This window comes from Octodon degus, unplaced genomic scaffold (assembly GCF_000260255.1).
Source record: "Octodon degus isolate 3935 unplaced genomic scaffold, OctDeg1.0 scaffold00234, whole genome shotgun sequence".
Classification (NCBI taxonomy): domain Eukaryota; kingdom Metazoa; phylum Chordata; class Mammalia; order Rodentia; family Octodontidae; genus Octodon; species Octodon degus.
In genome coordinates, this window is record NW_004524810.1 from 1,022,906 (window position 1) to 1,034,639 (window position 11,734).

At 38.4% G+C, this 11,734-nt stretch overlaps 1 protein-coding gene across 1 annotated transcript in view; it reads right to left on the reverse strand.

Annotated features, from left to right (window-relative positions):
- Window positions 1–11,734, reverse strand: part of Col28a1 (collagen type XXVIII alpha 1 chain) — a 199,710-nt gene that overhangs the window by 127,786 nt on the left and 60,190 nt on the right. Inside the window, exons 12-13 of the mRNA XM_004645651.2 lie at window positions 4,716–4,784; window positions 2,573–2,641 (exon numbers count right to left, since the gene is read on the reverse strand). Coding sequence (XP_004645708.1) covers window positions 2,573–2,641; window positions 4,716–4,784 — 138 coding nt within the window. The remainder of the gene's footprint in view (window positions 1–2,572; window positions 2,642–4,715; window positions 4,785–11,734) is intronic.

An 11,734-nucleotide genomic window follows, 5' to 3' on the forward strand; every position in this document is an offset into this window, starting at 1 on the left:
TCCCATTTTAAAGTAATATTTTTGGGTGAGAATTTGAAAATTGGATACACTGTCCTGTGATGAAGTCAAGTAAATTCATTTAACTAGTAATTTTTATACTGAAGAAGAGGTATCTTCTACAAATATCTGCCTTCAAAGATGTTTGCTGATCATAAAAGTCACTGGAAGTTAGAATCCAAATTTAAAAAAAAAAACATTGCTCTAAATAAATCATTTATATAATGGGAATTCCTAGGCTATGATTCATCCCACATAGCAATATAATCTCTGTGTACTAGATTTATAATTACTTGAATACCTAGGTAAAAAAGTTGTCATATTTTATACAATTCAAAAATGCATACAGAGAAAGATCTATGACAAAATAATTTTATTGACATTATTTATGTTATAGATCTATGATGTCCTCCAAAAGTCTTTATGTGATTAGGCTGTAGGCACCATACTATGCTCTCTGGTGGCTTCGTCCACTGAAAAGATGGTGACTGAATGTACTGTTAGGCAGGACCTGGTTGGAAATGACCCATCACTTGTGGGTGTGACCTGGGGGAATGCTAGACCCTTGGTCCTGGCTCTTCCCTTCTTTCTCTGCTTCCTAGCTGTGGCAATGTGGGCAGATTCACTGCACAAAGCCCTTTCATCGTGCCATTCCTGCTTTGGAGCCTGCTAACCATTGACTAAAACTTAAACTATAAGCCAAAATAAAATGCTCCCCCTTTAGATTGCAGATATCAAGTATAATAAATTCCAGGCATAAGATATTTTGAGAAAATCGGTACTGAGAATGGGACCTCTGCTACGTGTACCTGACTGTGTAATTCAGAAGCTGTTGGAATTTGTTTATCGAAGGAATTTGGAGAAGATTAGAGGAGTGGGTTAGAGAAGCCATAGAATTTTGTGAGCAATGTTTCATATGTGACACTGGTCAGAGCTCAAAAGATAAGGACGGTAAGAACCAGAATCAAGTGGTTCCAGCTGGGAACAGGCTCCACTGGCGGTTAGATCATAGGCTGTGTATAGTACACTTTGCCAGAAATTTTTCTATATGTTTCCCTAGGGCTTTGGGATGGCAGACTAATCTAACAGAAAAAATTCAGACAGCCAAACACTCAGGCTGTAACATAGGTACTGCTGGCTGATTTTAGTCAGACCTACAGTAACAATCAGGAACAAGTGGCAGAACTGAATGATTTGAAAAGTTGGAAGTTTTAACAGAAGGGAAGTACCTGCAAAGTTGGGGCAAAGGTTGCTGAAAACATTAGCATTAAAAGGAGGCCAAGTGCCTTGTACAGGATCAAAAAGAAAGATACCTTGAGAGTATCTCAGAAATCAGCAATGCCCCACCCACAGTAGGCTCATATTTACAAAAATAGGAGCATTTCATTTGAGAAATGAACCCCAGGGTAGCCTGCTCATTCAGAGCCATAGAGTGAAGTGTATTCCCAAGTTTAGCCATGCAGGCAGTCAGAAGCTGCTGCAACCATGGTCCACGGGGGTCTGGCTGCTGCTTGAGCTGGCAACACACCCTGGCATCCACATGGCACTGGGTTAGAGCATGCAGAATGCAAGAGTCACTGGGTCATGGAGGCTCCCACCTAGATTTCAAAGGAAGACCGTAGAGGCCAGGCAGTGTACCCCGAGAGAATGATGCCTGAAGCTGTGAGAGTAAAGTCATATGTACATTACAGACCTGAGCAGTTGGAGATACCAGGAACATAAATCATCTGCTGGAAGCCAAAGGCAGTGAGCAGATCCAGTTAAGAGAAAGTCCACATAGGCTACAACCAGCAATGCTGTAGGAGCGTGGCCTTTCAACCCCTTTGACATTCGTGTCTTGCCACCACCTGCCGTGAGTGCTGGAATTAGAGCTACAAGATTTTTTGTTTGACTTGTGAGATTCAGTCATGTTGTGGTCTCCTTCTTTTTAAAATCGTATTTCTGGTTTTTTGGAAGGAGGATATTTACCCTGTGTCATTGTATGTTGGATATATAAAACCTTCTTTTTGATTTTTATAGAGAGTCAGAGCTAAGAGTCTGCCTTGAGTCTCAGACTTGGACCTTTGCACTTGGACTTTTCAGCAGTGCTAAAACTACCAGAACTTTGGCAGCCCTTCAATGTGAACTAAACACCTTTTGCAGAATGAGATGGACATGAGCTTTGGGGGACAAAAGGTAGAATATTATGGTTTAGATAAAAAAAAAATCCTTCAAAGCCTCATGTGTTTGGGAATTGATTAAATTATGGGGGTGCTATCCTCATCAGTAGATTCATCCATTGATAAGCTCATGGCTGAATATGCTCTTAGGAGTAGGACCTGGTCACACAAGGTGGGTCACGACCTAGAAGAATGTGTTCTAGCGCTGAGTACCTTCTTTTTCTTTCAGCTTCCTGGATGACTTATGAACAGCTTTCTTCTTCCCATTCCTTCCAGCATGCTGTTTCTGTGTCAAAGCCTGGTGCCCACAAACTGACACTTCTGCATCCACGAGCCTCCCCTCAGATATTCTTACTATCTCCCAGCAATAGGGACATGACTAATATAGTTTCTATTACACACTCTGCATACAGTACCTTGTCTCCTTTGATTGATAGGCCTTGTAGTCCTTGGGGGCCAATTGGTCCTTCAGAACCCTTCTCACCCTGAAAATGCATGAGAGGGGTATCAGTATATTAATAAAAATAAGGATTTTTAATTAGTTTATATTATGATTACTGTGAATTGTGCTTCAAAATTATTTTTAAAGAAAGCACCCAAATTCATTGCTCATTACAAATGAATAGTCTTGACTGTAATATTTGCATCTTACAAACAAAAAAAGTCATAATATTTTAATAGGAAGGAGTCTGTCCAAGCAGAACACATTCATAGCATCACTGAAGCTGGAAAAGGGATCAATTCCCAGTTTCAACAGAAATATCTGAAATTATGGTCCTAATAAATTAACCATGCAGTGCAAATAACTACACCAAGTTTCCTCTTCCTCTATATTGCTGAAATTGGATCCATCACACAAAATTTATCTTTTACGTTGCATGTGAACTAATGTTTGCTGGCACTGAACTATGTTCTACATCTTTTGTATCTAAAATTATAAACATTCTGCATTTAAGTGTAGAAGGATTCATTTAAAATCATATACATGCTTCTTTAATCCTATGGCATATATTCATGGCTTAATTGTTCTTAAAGTAATGTTTATGAAGTCATAACATTTTGTGCATTTGTATGAAAATATTAGTTGAACAAATGGCAAAAAATTATTATAACAATGAGTAACATCAAATAATGTTTTCAAGAAACCTAAAAATATGATAATGTCTCCATATATCTATAATTTTACTTACTCATCTCCCATTTCATTGTAAATTAGCCACATATAAATCCGATTTATTTAAACTACACACAAAGAAATTTTCTATGTGCCAAAAAAGTTCAAGAAACTATATCTTATAAAACACTCTGAAATGAAATGCAAAATTGTCGACCTCTGTTTTCTAAGAGCAGGACTTTGGTTACTCAGTGGCATTAGTAATGCCGTGATTATCCAATATGCTTTTCTATTATTGTGATAGATTTTAATTTGTTAACAAAGACCTTTTATAAAATTCAGATCAAGTTAGTACAAATTTTTTATTTTAGATAACTGTTCTCCCTCTAATAAAGTTGAAGTTTTTCATAGCTAAGTAGACATTGACCATAGAGGAAGAGTTTGAGACTGAGATGCAATTTTACAGCACAGGGCTGTATTGAAAAGGTGAGATGACAGACAGTGACCTGCCAGAATGACTGATACGGAAGGTCTTAGACACTCAGAAAGGAGCTTGTGATTCTCTGGAGAGTATGCACCTGTGCATGGGTGTGTGTGTTTATGAAAAAGTGTGTACCAAAAAAAATAATTCCAAAATGAAAACATCTTTACTTATTCTAAAATTTTGTTGCTATTACCCAAAGTATTTTGGAAAACCATTTCCTATGTGGTCCTTGGTAAGTTTTGGTTAAACTGCCTAAACTAAGGGCAAGAAACCACAGGCTGGTTGTTGTAAACACGGTTCTCTTGGAGAAGCTACATTCATTCACTCACGCCTTGGTTATAGCTCCTTTCAAGCTACCCCAGTGGAGTCCTTACAACCAACAGCTTATGGTCTAGAACACCCGAAATATTTGCTGTCTGACCCTTTGCCAGAAAAAGTTGGCCGCGCCCTGGCGGAGAGGAACTTGAGTTTCCAGTCATGTGTGGGAAGCAGCAAGATGTTTTGAATCTTCAAATTTAAAGGGCTTTCTTAATGTTTTGTTTTTGTGGTAAAGTTACTTTTCTTATTACATCTATGGCAGCAGTATGACAAACTCTTGAATTAGACTTTTTTCTTGTCTGGGCTTCATAAAAAAGTGAGAAAGGTATTGCCATCATTATGTCACATGACAACTTCTGGGCATAAAGATGCTATTTACAATTGCAGCTTTCAGAACTACAAACTACCTTACGAGCTTTCTCTATGTAATTTCATATGTGATTGTTACATGAAATGGAAGTGCACTGATTTCTTATTTTATAATTATAATTCACCAGAAGGAGAAGTTTACATATTACTTCACTTAACAGGATACAAATGACCAGGAAAATACTTGATATATGATAATGGACATTTTAAAACTTTTGTGATTCATGATCAGGCAAGACAAAGCACATTCTGCAACTTGGGAAGGTAGTCTTACCTTTGGTCCTGGGACGCCTTCTCCAGGTAAGCCCCTCTCTCCTGGTGCTCCATCAGGACCACGGGGACCCTGGTTATGGAAGGAGGGAATAAGGGGCAGAAGGGGAAAGAAAAAGAAATAGAGGAGGAGAAATGGAATGAAGGACAGAGAAGAGAATGGCTATGTTTTAGAGCACATGGACGTGGTAATGAATAGTGCTATTAAGTTTTCAGTGAATAATCCTTCTAGTGAGGTTTACTTGGGTCTGTGGAATGGTAGAACTGTGAAAAATATTCCCATTGTATTAAAGATTTGTTCCACTTGATTGGCATAAGAGCCTCTATTCTAGTGTCCTCAAATTAGAACAAATTGTACATTAAGCAATGTTTCAGGATATGGATTAGGAAATAAATCCTACAAGAAAAGGATAAAAATCCACAACTGTGAGATCTTCAGAAAGATACAGAATGATTTAACAATCTGATTAAGCATCAGGGGAGCCTTGGCAAGAAATCACTCACAACTGTTGCAAAGCATTGAACATTGTTTATATGTATTTTAATTTCAGCACTGATAAATGTAAATTATCAGTGAACTGGTTGAACCCACTCATAATTTTCTATCTTTTTTTTTTTTTTTTGTACAGGGTCTTACTGTGCAGCTCAGACTCCTAGTGATCCTCCTGTCTCGGCCTCCCCAGCACTGGGATTGCAGGTGTGCACCATCATGCCCAGTCTCAGTGGCCAGCTCATTGCACCCAGAGGTGGGGCCGACAGGGCATGTGGTACCGGAGATTGAACCCCAGCTCCTGGGCTTGCCTAAGCAGGTTCTTAGTCTGCTGAGCTATCTCGTTGACCCTATAAATTGCTATCTTAATGGATCATTGGAAGGAAACAGGATTTTCAATCTCAGTGTCTAAAGTTAAGAAGCCCATGTAAGTATTGCATCAAAAGGCACTAGGAAAGGAGATGGTTTCTTACACAGCTCAGCAGAACAGCACTGTCCCGGGCTTTATAGTAGACTGACAGAAAACAAGCCAGTTGAAAAATAAATACAGCAGTGAGGTCTTCGTTTAAGCCAGGAATTTCTTAAAACTACAAATTTCCTTTGTCTCCTTCCCCAGAAGCCAAAATAAGGTCAGAAAGTTATTAACAAGAGTCTTAGCAGCACAAACTTGAGCCTTTTCTGTATTAAACCTGAGGAAAAATTAGGGTGCATGGTCCAAGGAAACCAACTTATGAGAGAACAAAGCTGAGTTCCCACAGCCATGGAGGCCAGCACCCTTCGGGCCCTAGGTGACTTTTGGGCCTGAGATGAGTGGTCCAGGGTCACTTGAGAGGTCCTTTCAAGAGCCCACTAGTAGGAGGACACAGCACTATGCCCATCAGCAATTGCTCATTTCTAGATTAGGACATAAGAAAGAAAATTAACTATATCCTAGGGTTTATTGTTGCCTTTCCCTAATCTTACATATTTAAGAAGACAATTCATCTTTAAAATCTGTGACTACACTACTTTGTAAAGACTTTAATTAAAAGGAAACCCTGACATCTAATTTAATTTAAATTGCAATACTCATGGGAAAGCTAGCTTTTAACACTCTACAACCTTAATCAGAGCTCTAATATACACGACAGTTTATTCAAATGGCATAACAATTAGCTGAGGAAAAATAAAAATGAGTATGAGAACTAGATCACAAACCAAACTGAAAGGTGCTGAGTTAACACCACACTCTTGGAGTGGGCTGGCCAAATAGCTCAGCAGATTAAAGCGCCTGCTCAGGCAGACACAGGGGTTGGGAGTTTAATCCCCAGGCCTGCAGTGCCGGTTGAGACTGGAATTAAGACTGGGCGTGGTGGTATGTGCCTGTAATCCCAGCACTTGGGAGGCTATAAACAGGAGGATTAGTACGAGTCCGATCTATGCAGTGAGACCCTGTAGACCCTGCACTAAATACAAAAAAGAAACAAAAAAAATAAATAAATAAATAAGAAGAAGAAGACCCACAAGTTCTGCTTCTAAGAGCCCCACAGATAAAAGAACACAATTTACATTAAACCCAAAGAGCGGGGCTGGGGTGAGGCTCAGTGGTACAACACTTGCTTAGCATGCACGAGGTCTTGGGTTGGTTCTCCAGCATTGCCAAAAACCAAAAACAAGGAAAAAAAAAAAAAACAGGAAAAAGTAGGGAGTATTTTTTTCTAAATCTCACTAATTCTTTTCAATCATTCAACAAACACCGAATAAGTAAAAGGAACCCTGCTAGCAAATAAACCTGTTATAGGTAGATTTTAGTGTCTTCTGGACTGATGCCCAGGCCCCAGGCGTGCTGTGATGAACACTGTGACACTGAACAAGTAATTCTTTCTCACTGGAGCTCACCTTGGCCCTCAGAATGGTGACAATGTTAATATCTACCTCAACCCCAAGTGTCAATGTGAGGATTAAACCAGAGAGATTTCTTTCACATTAAGAACTCAATAAACAGCTGCTGTGATTGTCAAAACTGTTTGATGTGAGTCCCCCAATTGCCACAAATGTCCCCACTGCTTGCCAACAGGAAGCCTCTGAGGGAAGGTTTGCCATGAAGCCGCTTGGACAGAGGAAAAGCACACACTTCAGTCCTCCCGCACTGCGACCCTGGAGTCCCTCAGCCAGCGGCAGGCACAGAGGTGAAATTTTATACATCAGCGGTCCAAAGCCTAATTATTCTGAATCGGCAGAGTAATGAAGGCTGTGCGCAGCAGTAACTGCTCATGTCTTCAGCTATGCTTCAGGATGGAAGATGATTATTAACTAGTGAAGAGAAACAGCACACACCTGGGTTAGATGAGCCATGCATTTAACTTACGAGGGAGCACTGAAGGACCATTTTTAAACATTGTAATTGATGGATAACAATTGTATGTCATTTTGAAAAGACAGAACTGCTTCTATAAAAATCTCAATGTCCTTTTCAAAGCCTTACAGACCAATTACAACTAGACATACTTATTGGGCCACTAACAAACACCCGCAATAAAAAAATTAAAAAAAAAAAATCTAACAGGAAGCTAATTATCAGTTAACATAGTCTAATCACTGAAATGCTTTACTGAGACATTAACAGTGAGATAAAATGAGATTGCTCATTAAATTTTTCTTAATACTTTCCTTAATAAAATCAATAGTGCTAATAATAAAGTGACTTCAATATACTCTGCAAGTATTAAAGATAAATGTACTAAATAATAATAAAATGTGGCCATTATTTTGAAACAGTGCCATCTATTTTATTCCTAACCTCAAAGTAATTAGAGTTCTATGTCAGGAGATATATTTAATGAAAGTATTTTGAATACTCTTGCACACGAAGCAGATTACCTTGACAGCCTCGGCCCATTACTTTTCCTGAGTCAGCTACCTTTGCCTTATCAGCATAAAACTAGTAGTAATCTCATAAAGCGGAAAGCTGACACTTCAGAGTGAGGTACAGGAACTAAAAGATTCGTTTAATCAGTCAGTAGATTTACATAAGCATGATATTGGGGGAAAAGACAGTAGCAGATCTGCACAGCGAAGCTAACAACTAGCAGACTAAAGAGATAATCAAGAAAATGGAGGCATTTGCCAGCTATTCTTCTGAAGGAGGACTAATTCCTGGAGTACATATAGAACTAAAGAATATTACAGGTCCCCAAAAGTAAAAGACCCAAGCCAAAAATGAGCAACGAAATGAACAGGAGACAGCAACTGAGACTAGGCGTGGTGATGCACGCCTGTAATCCCAGCTCTTGGGAGGCTGTAAACGGGGATCACTATGAGTCCGGACTAGTAGTGAGACCCTGAACACCCTGTAGACCCTTCCCTAAAATACAAAAAAAAAAAAAAAGAAAAAGAAAAAAATGAAATATTCACCAACCTCTCGGTCGCAAATATTTTTCCTTTATCTTACTTTTAAAGTTCCATTCTTTTCACTTTTACATTTCAATGACTATGGTCCATTTGGGGTTAGTTTTTTTATAAGGCAGAAAATTGTTATGGTTTGTGTCTAGGTGTCCCCCCAAAGCCTCATGCCTTCATGGGGAGGCTTCTGGAGGTTGATTATTCTGGGTGTGGATGCTGTATCTGCCTTGGGCCAAGTAATTTGCATAATAATGTAAGGTGGGAAGAGAAGCTAGCTGCTTGGGCTGCTGCTACTCCTCATTTTGTGTTTTGCTTTTTGTTGCGGCCATGAAAAGTTACTTTCTTCTATATGCTGCCCTGGGTCCAGCTGAATATGGACTGAAACCTCCAGTAACCATGAGCTAAATAAACCCTTCCTTCCTTCATTTTGAGTGTCAGGTATTTGTCCCAGCAATGAGAGAAGAGTAACTAAGACAGACATTTAGGTTAAAGTTTATTTGTTGCAGCTGCTCATGGCTATCGAAATATTCCAACACCATTTCCTGCAAAGACTTCACTTCTCCACTCTTGGATCACTTTGCAGCTTTATCGAAAATCAATTGGCTAGGGCCACTGAGATAACTCAGCAGACTAAGTGCCCTCTAGGTCAAACACAGGGACTGGAGTTCGATCCTCAGCACTATATGCCGCGGCCCCACCTCCCAGGTGCACTGGACCAAGTCTAGGAGTGGTGGCGCACACCTATAATCCCAGTGCTGGGGAGGCTGTAAAACAGGAGGATCGCTATGAGTCTGATCTACATAGTGAGACCCTGTACAAACACACACAGAGACACACACAAAATCAGTTGGCTATACTTATGCCATCATGTATGTTTTCTATGCTGTTCCTCTGATCATGTATCTATGATCTGCCAGCACCACATAGTCTTAGTTACTGTAGCTAATTAGCCAAGGTGAGGTACTGTGAGTTATCCAAAATGTGTGCTTCCTTTTCTAAATTGTACTACTTGTTCCAGCTCCTTTGTCTTATTTTAAAGACTATCATGTCCATATCTACAAAAATAACTTCCTGGCACACTAAAGGCTTACATTAAACCTTTAAATAATTTATGAAAGATTGACAAGTTTATGAGGTTGAATCTTTCAATGATGCATATGGTATAGTCATTCAACTTATTAAATATTCTTTAATTGCTTTCATCAGTGTTTTGGAGTTTTATACACTTCTACATATGTTTGTCAGAGTTATATCTAACTATTTTTACAATTATAAATAACACTATATTTTTAAGTTTACTTTCTATATAGTCACCACAACTATAAAAAATAAAATAGATGTTTTAGTCTGTGATTCTGCTGAATTCACGTGTTAATTCCAGGAGGTTTGTGGAGATTTCTTCAGATTTTTCTATGCAGAAATTCTGTTACATGCAAGTAGCAACTATTTTATTTTCGACTTTCTTATTTCAATGCCTTTTATTTTCTTCCGTGTGTGTGTCCTGGCTAGACCCACTATTACCACACTGAGGACATCTGGTGGCTTACTTCTGATCTTAGTAGGAAGCATCTGTTCTCTTACCATTTGGATTTGTGTGGAAGTGGAGGAAGCTTCACTCTGTTCTCAACTTCAGGAGGGGTTTATTGGGGCTTTTGTTAGAATTTATGAGGGTTTTGAGCTCTGTGAAATGTTTTTCTATGTCTTTGGGTACGATCATGGTATCATTGCATATGATACATTGCACTGATTTTTAATGATTAAACCGGCTCTGTGTCCATGGACTATAAACTACATGGTCATGCTACCTAATTATCTTTTCCTATTGCATAATTCTATTTAACAGTCCTTTTTAAAGGTGTTTTGAGTGTATATTCATGAGTGATTTTGATCTGTAGTTTTCCTCATATAAGGTTATTATTTTGGTATTGAGAAGCCAATCTCATAAACTGGTAAGTGTTCTTTTCTCTTCCACTGTCTGAAAGAGTTTATGGAGATTTTATTTTATTCCTAATAGTTTTTTAAAATTGTTTTGAGACAGTATCTCACTATGTAGCCCAAACTGGCCCCAAACTCACAGCAACCCTCCTGCGTCGGCTTCCCAAGTGCTGGGCTTGTAGGTATGTGCCGCTGTGCCAGTATCCTTTAGTGTTTTATGTTTTTCAAATAAAATCTAAGTCAAAGGGAGCAAAACTCCTAGGTAAATTTGCTTTCTTGTTGAAGTTTTACTAAATCTTTCCCTATATTTTTCAACTTAAGGTATATAATTACTTTAAAATTAAAATATTCTGAAAACTAGAAAATGCAAATAATAGCAAAGCACAGTTACTTGAACAAAATATCTATCAATTTGTACTAAAGAATAAAGAGTTACACTTACTTCCCTGAAATTTTTAGAACTCCAGTTCAGTATTTCCAACTCCAAAAATAACTAAAATAGTAAAGTTAATAATATTTTTTATTTTACAGATGTTGTAATTTGTAACTGTGGTGAATTAAATGTATCTCCAAGTTCTTTGAGTCTTCATTGGGAGGTGGAATTTTTTGTTCTTCTGCTTCAATCTGAGCTGGTCTTATGCTTGTTTTAGCCAGCTATATCACAGAAATGATGCCATGCAGTTTCTGATGCTGAGTTTTACTTGTCAAGTGATTTCTTCCTGTTGGAACGCAACTGCTTAGATTCCAGCCGCCATCTTGTGAGGAAGCCAGGACAACCACGTGGAAGGCCCATATGCAGAGAACAGAGGTTCTGGGCAGCCATAGCTCAGCTCCCAGCCAATACCCAGCAGCAAACTGTCAACCGTGTTTTTTTATTTTTTTTTATTAAGAAATAAATATAAATGAGACAGTTTCACAGCTGATTAATAGGACAGTTTTGATAATAATACATTGTACATTGTTATCTTCTTAGTGGTTATCCATAGTATAAGAAACAGACAGGATATTCTCTCCAAACACTGTTAGTACATCTCCTTCTTCTCATTGAATTCAGCAAAAGTAGCTGTAAATTTATCCTAACTATTTTGTATAGATAAATACAAAATGATCTTTCCTTTGTATCCTTTTATTTTTTGGTCCTGTCAGAGGTGAATATTATATTGGCATCTAAATACTATAGGTGTTTGAATTCAACTAAACAATCTAACACTGTCTAG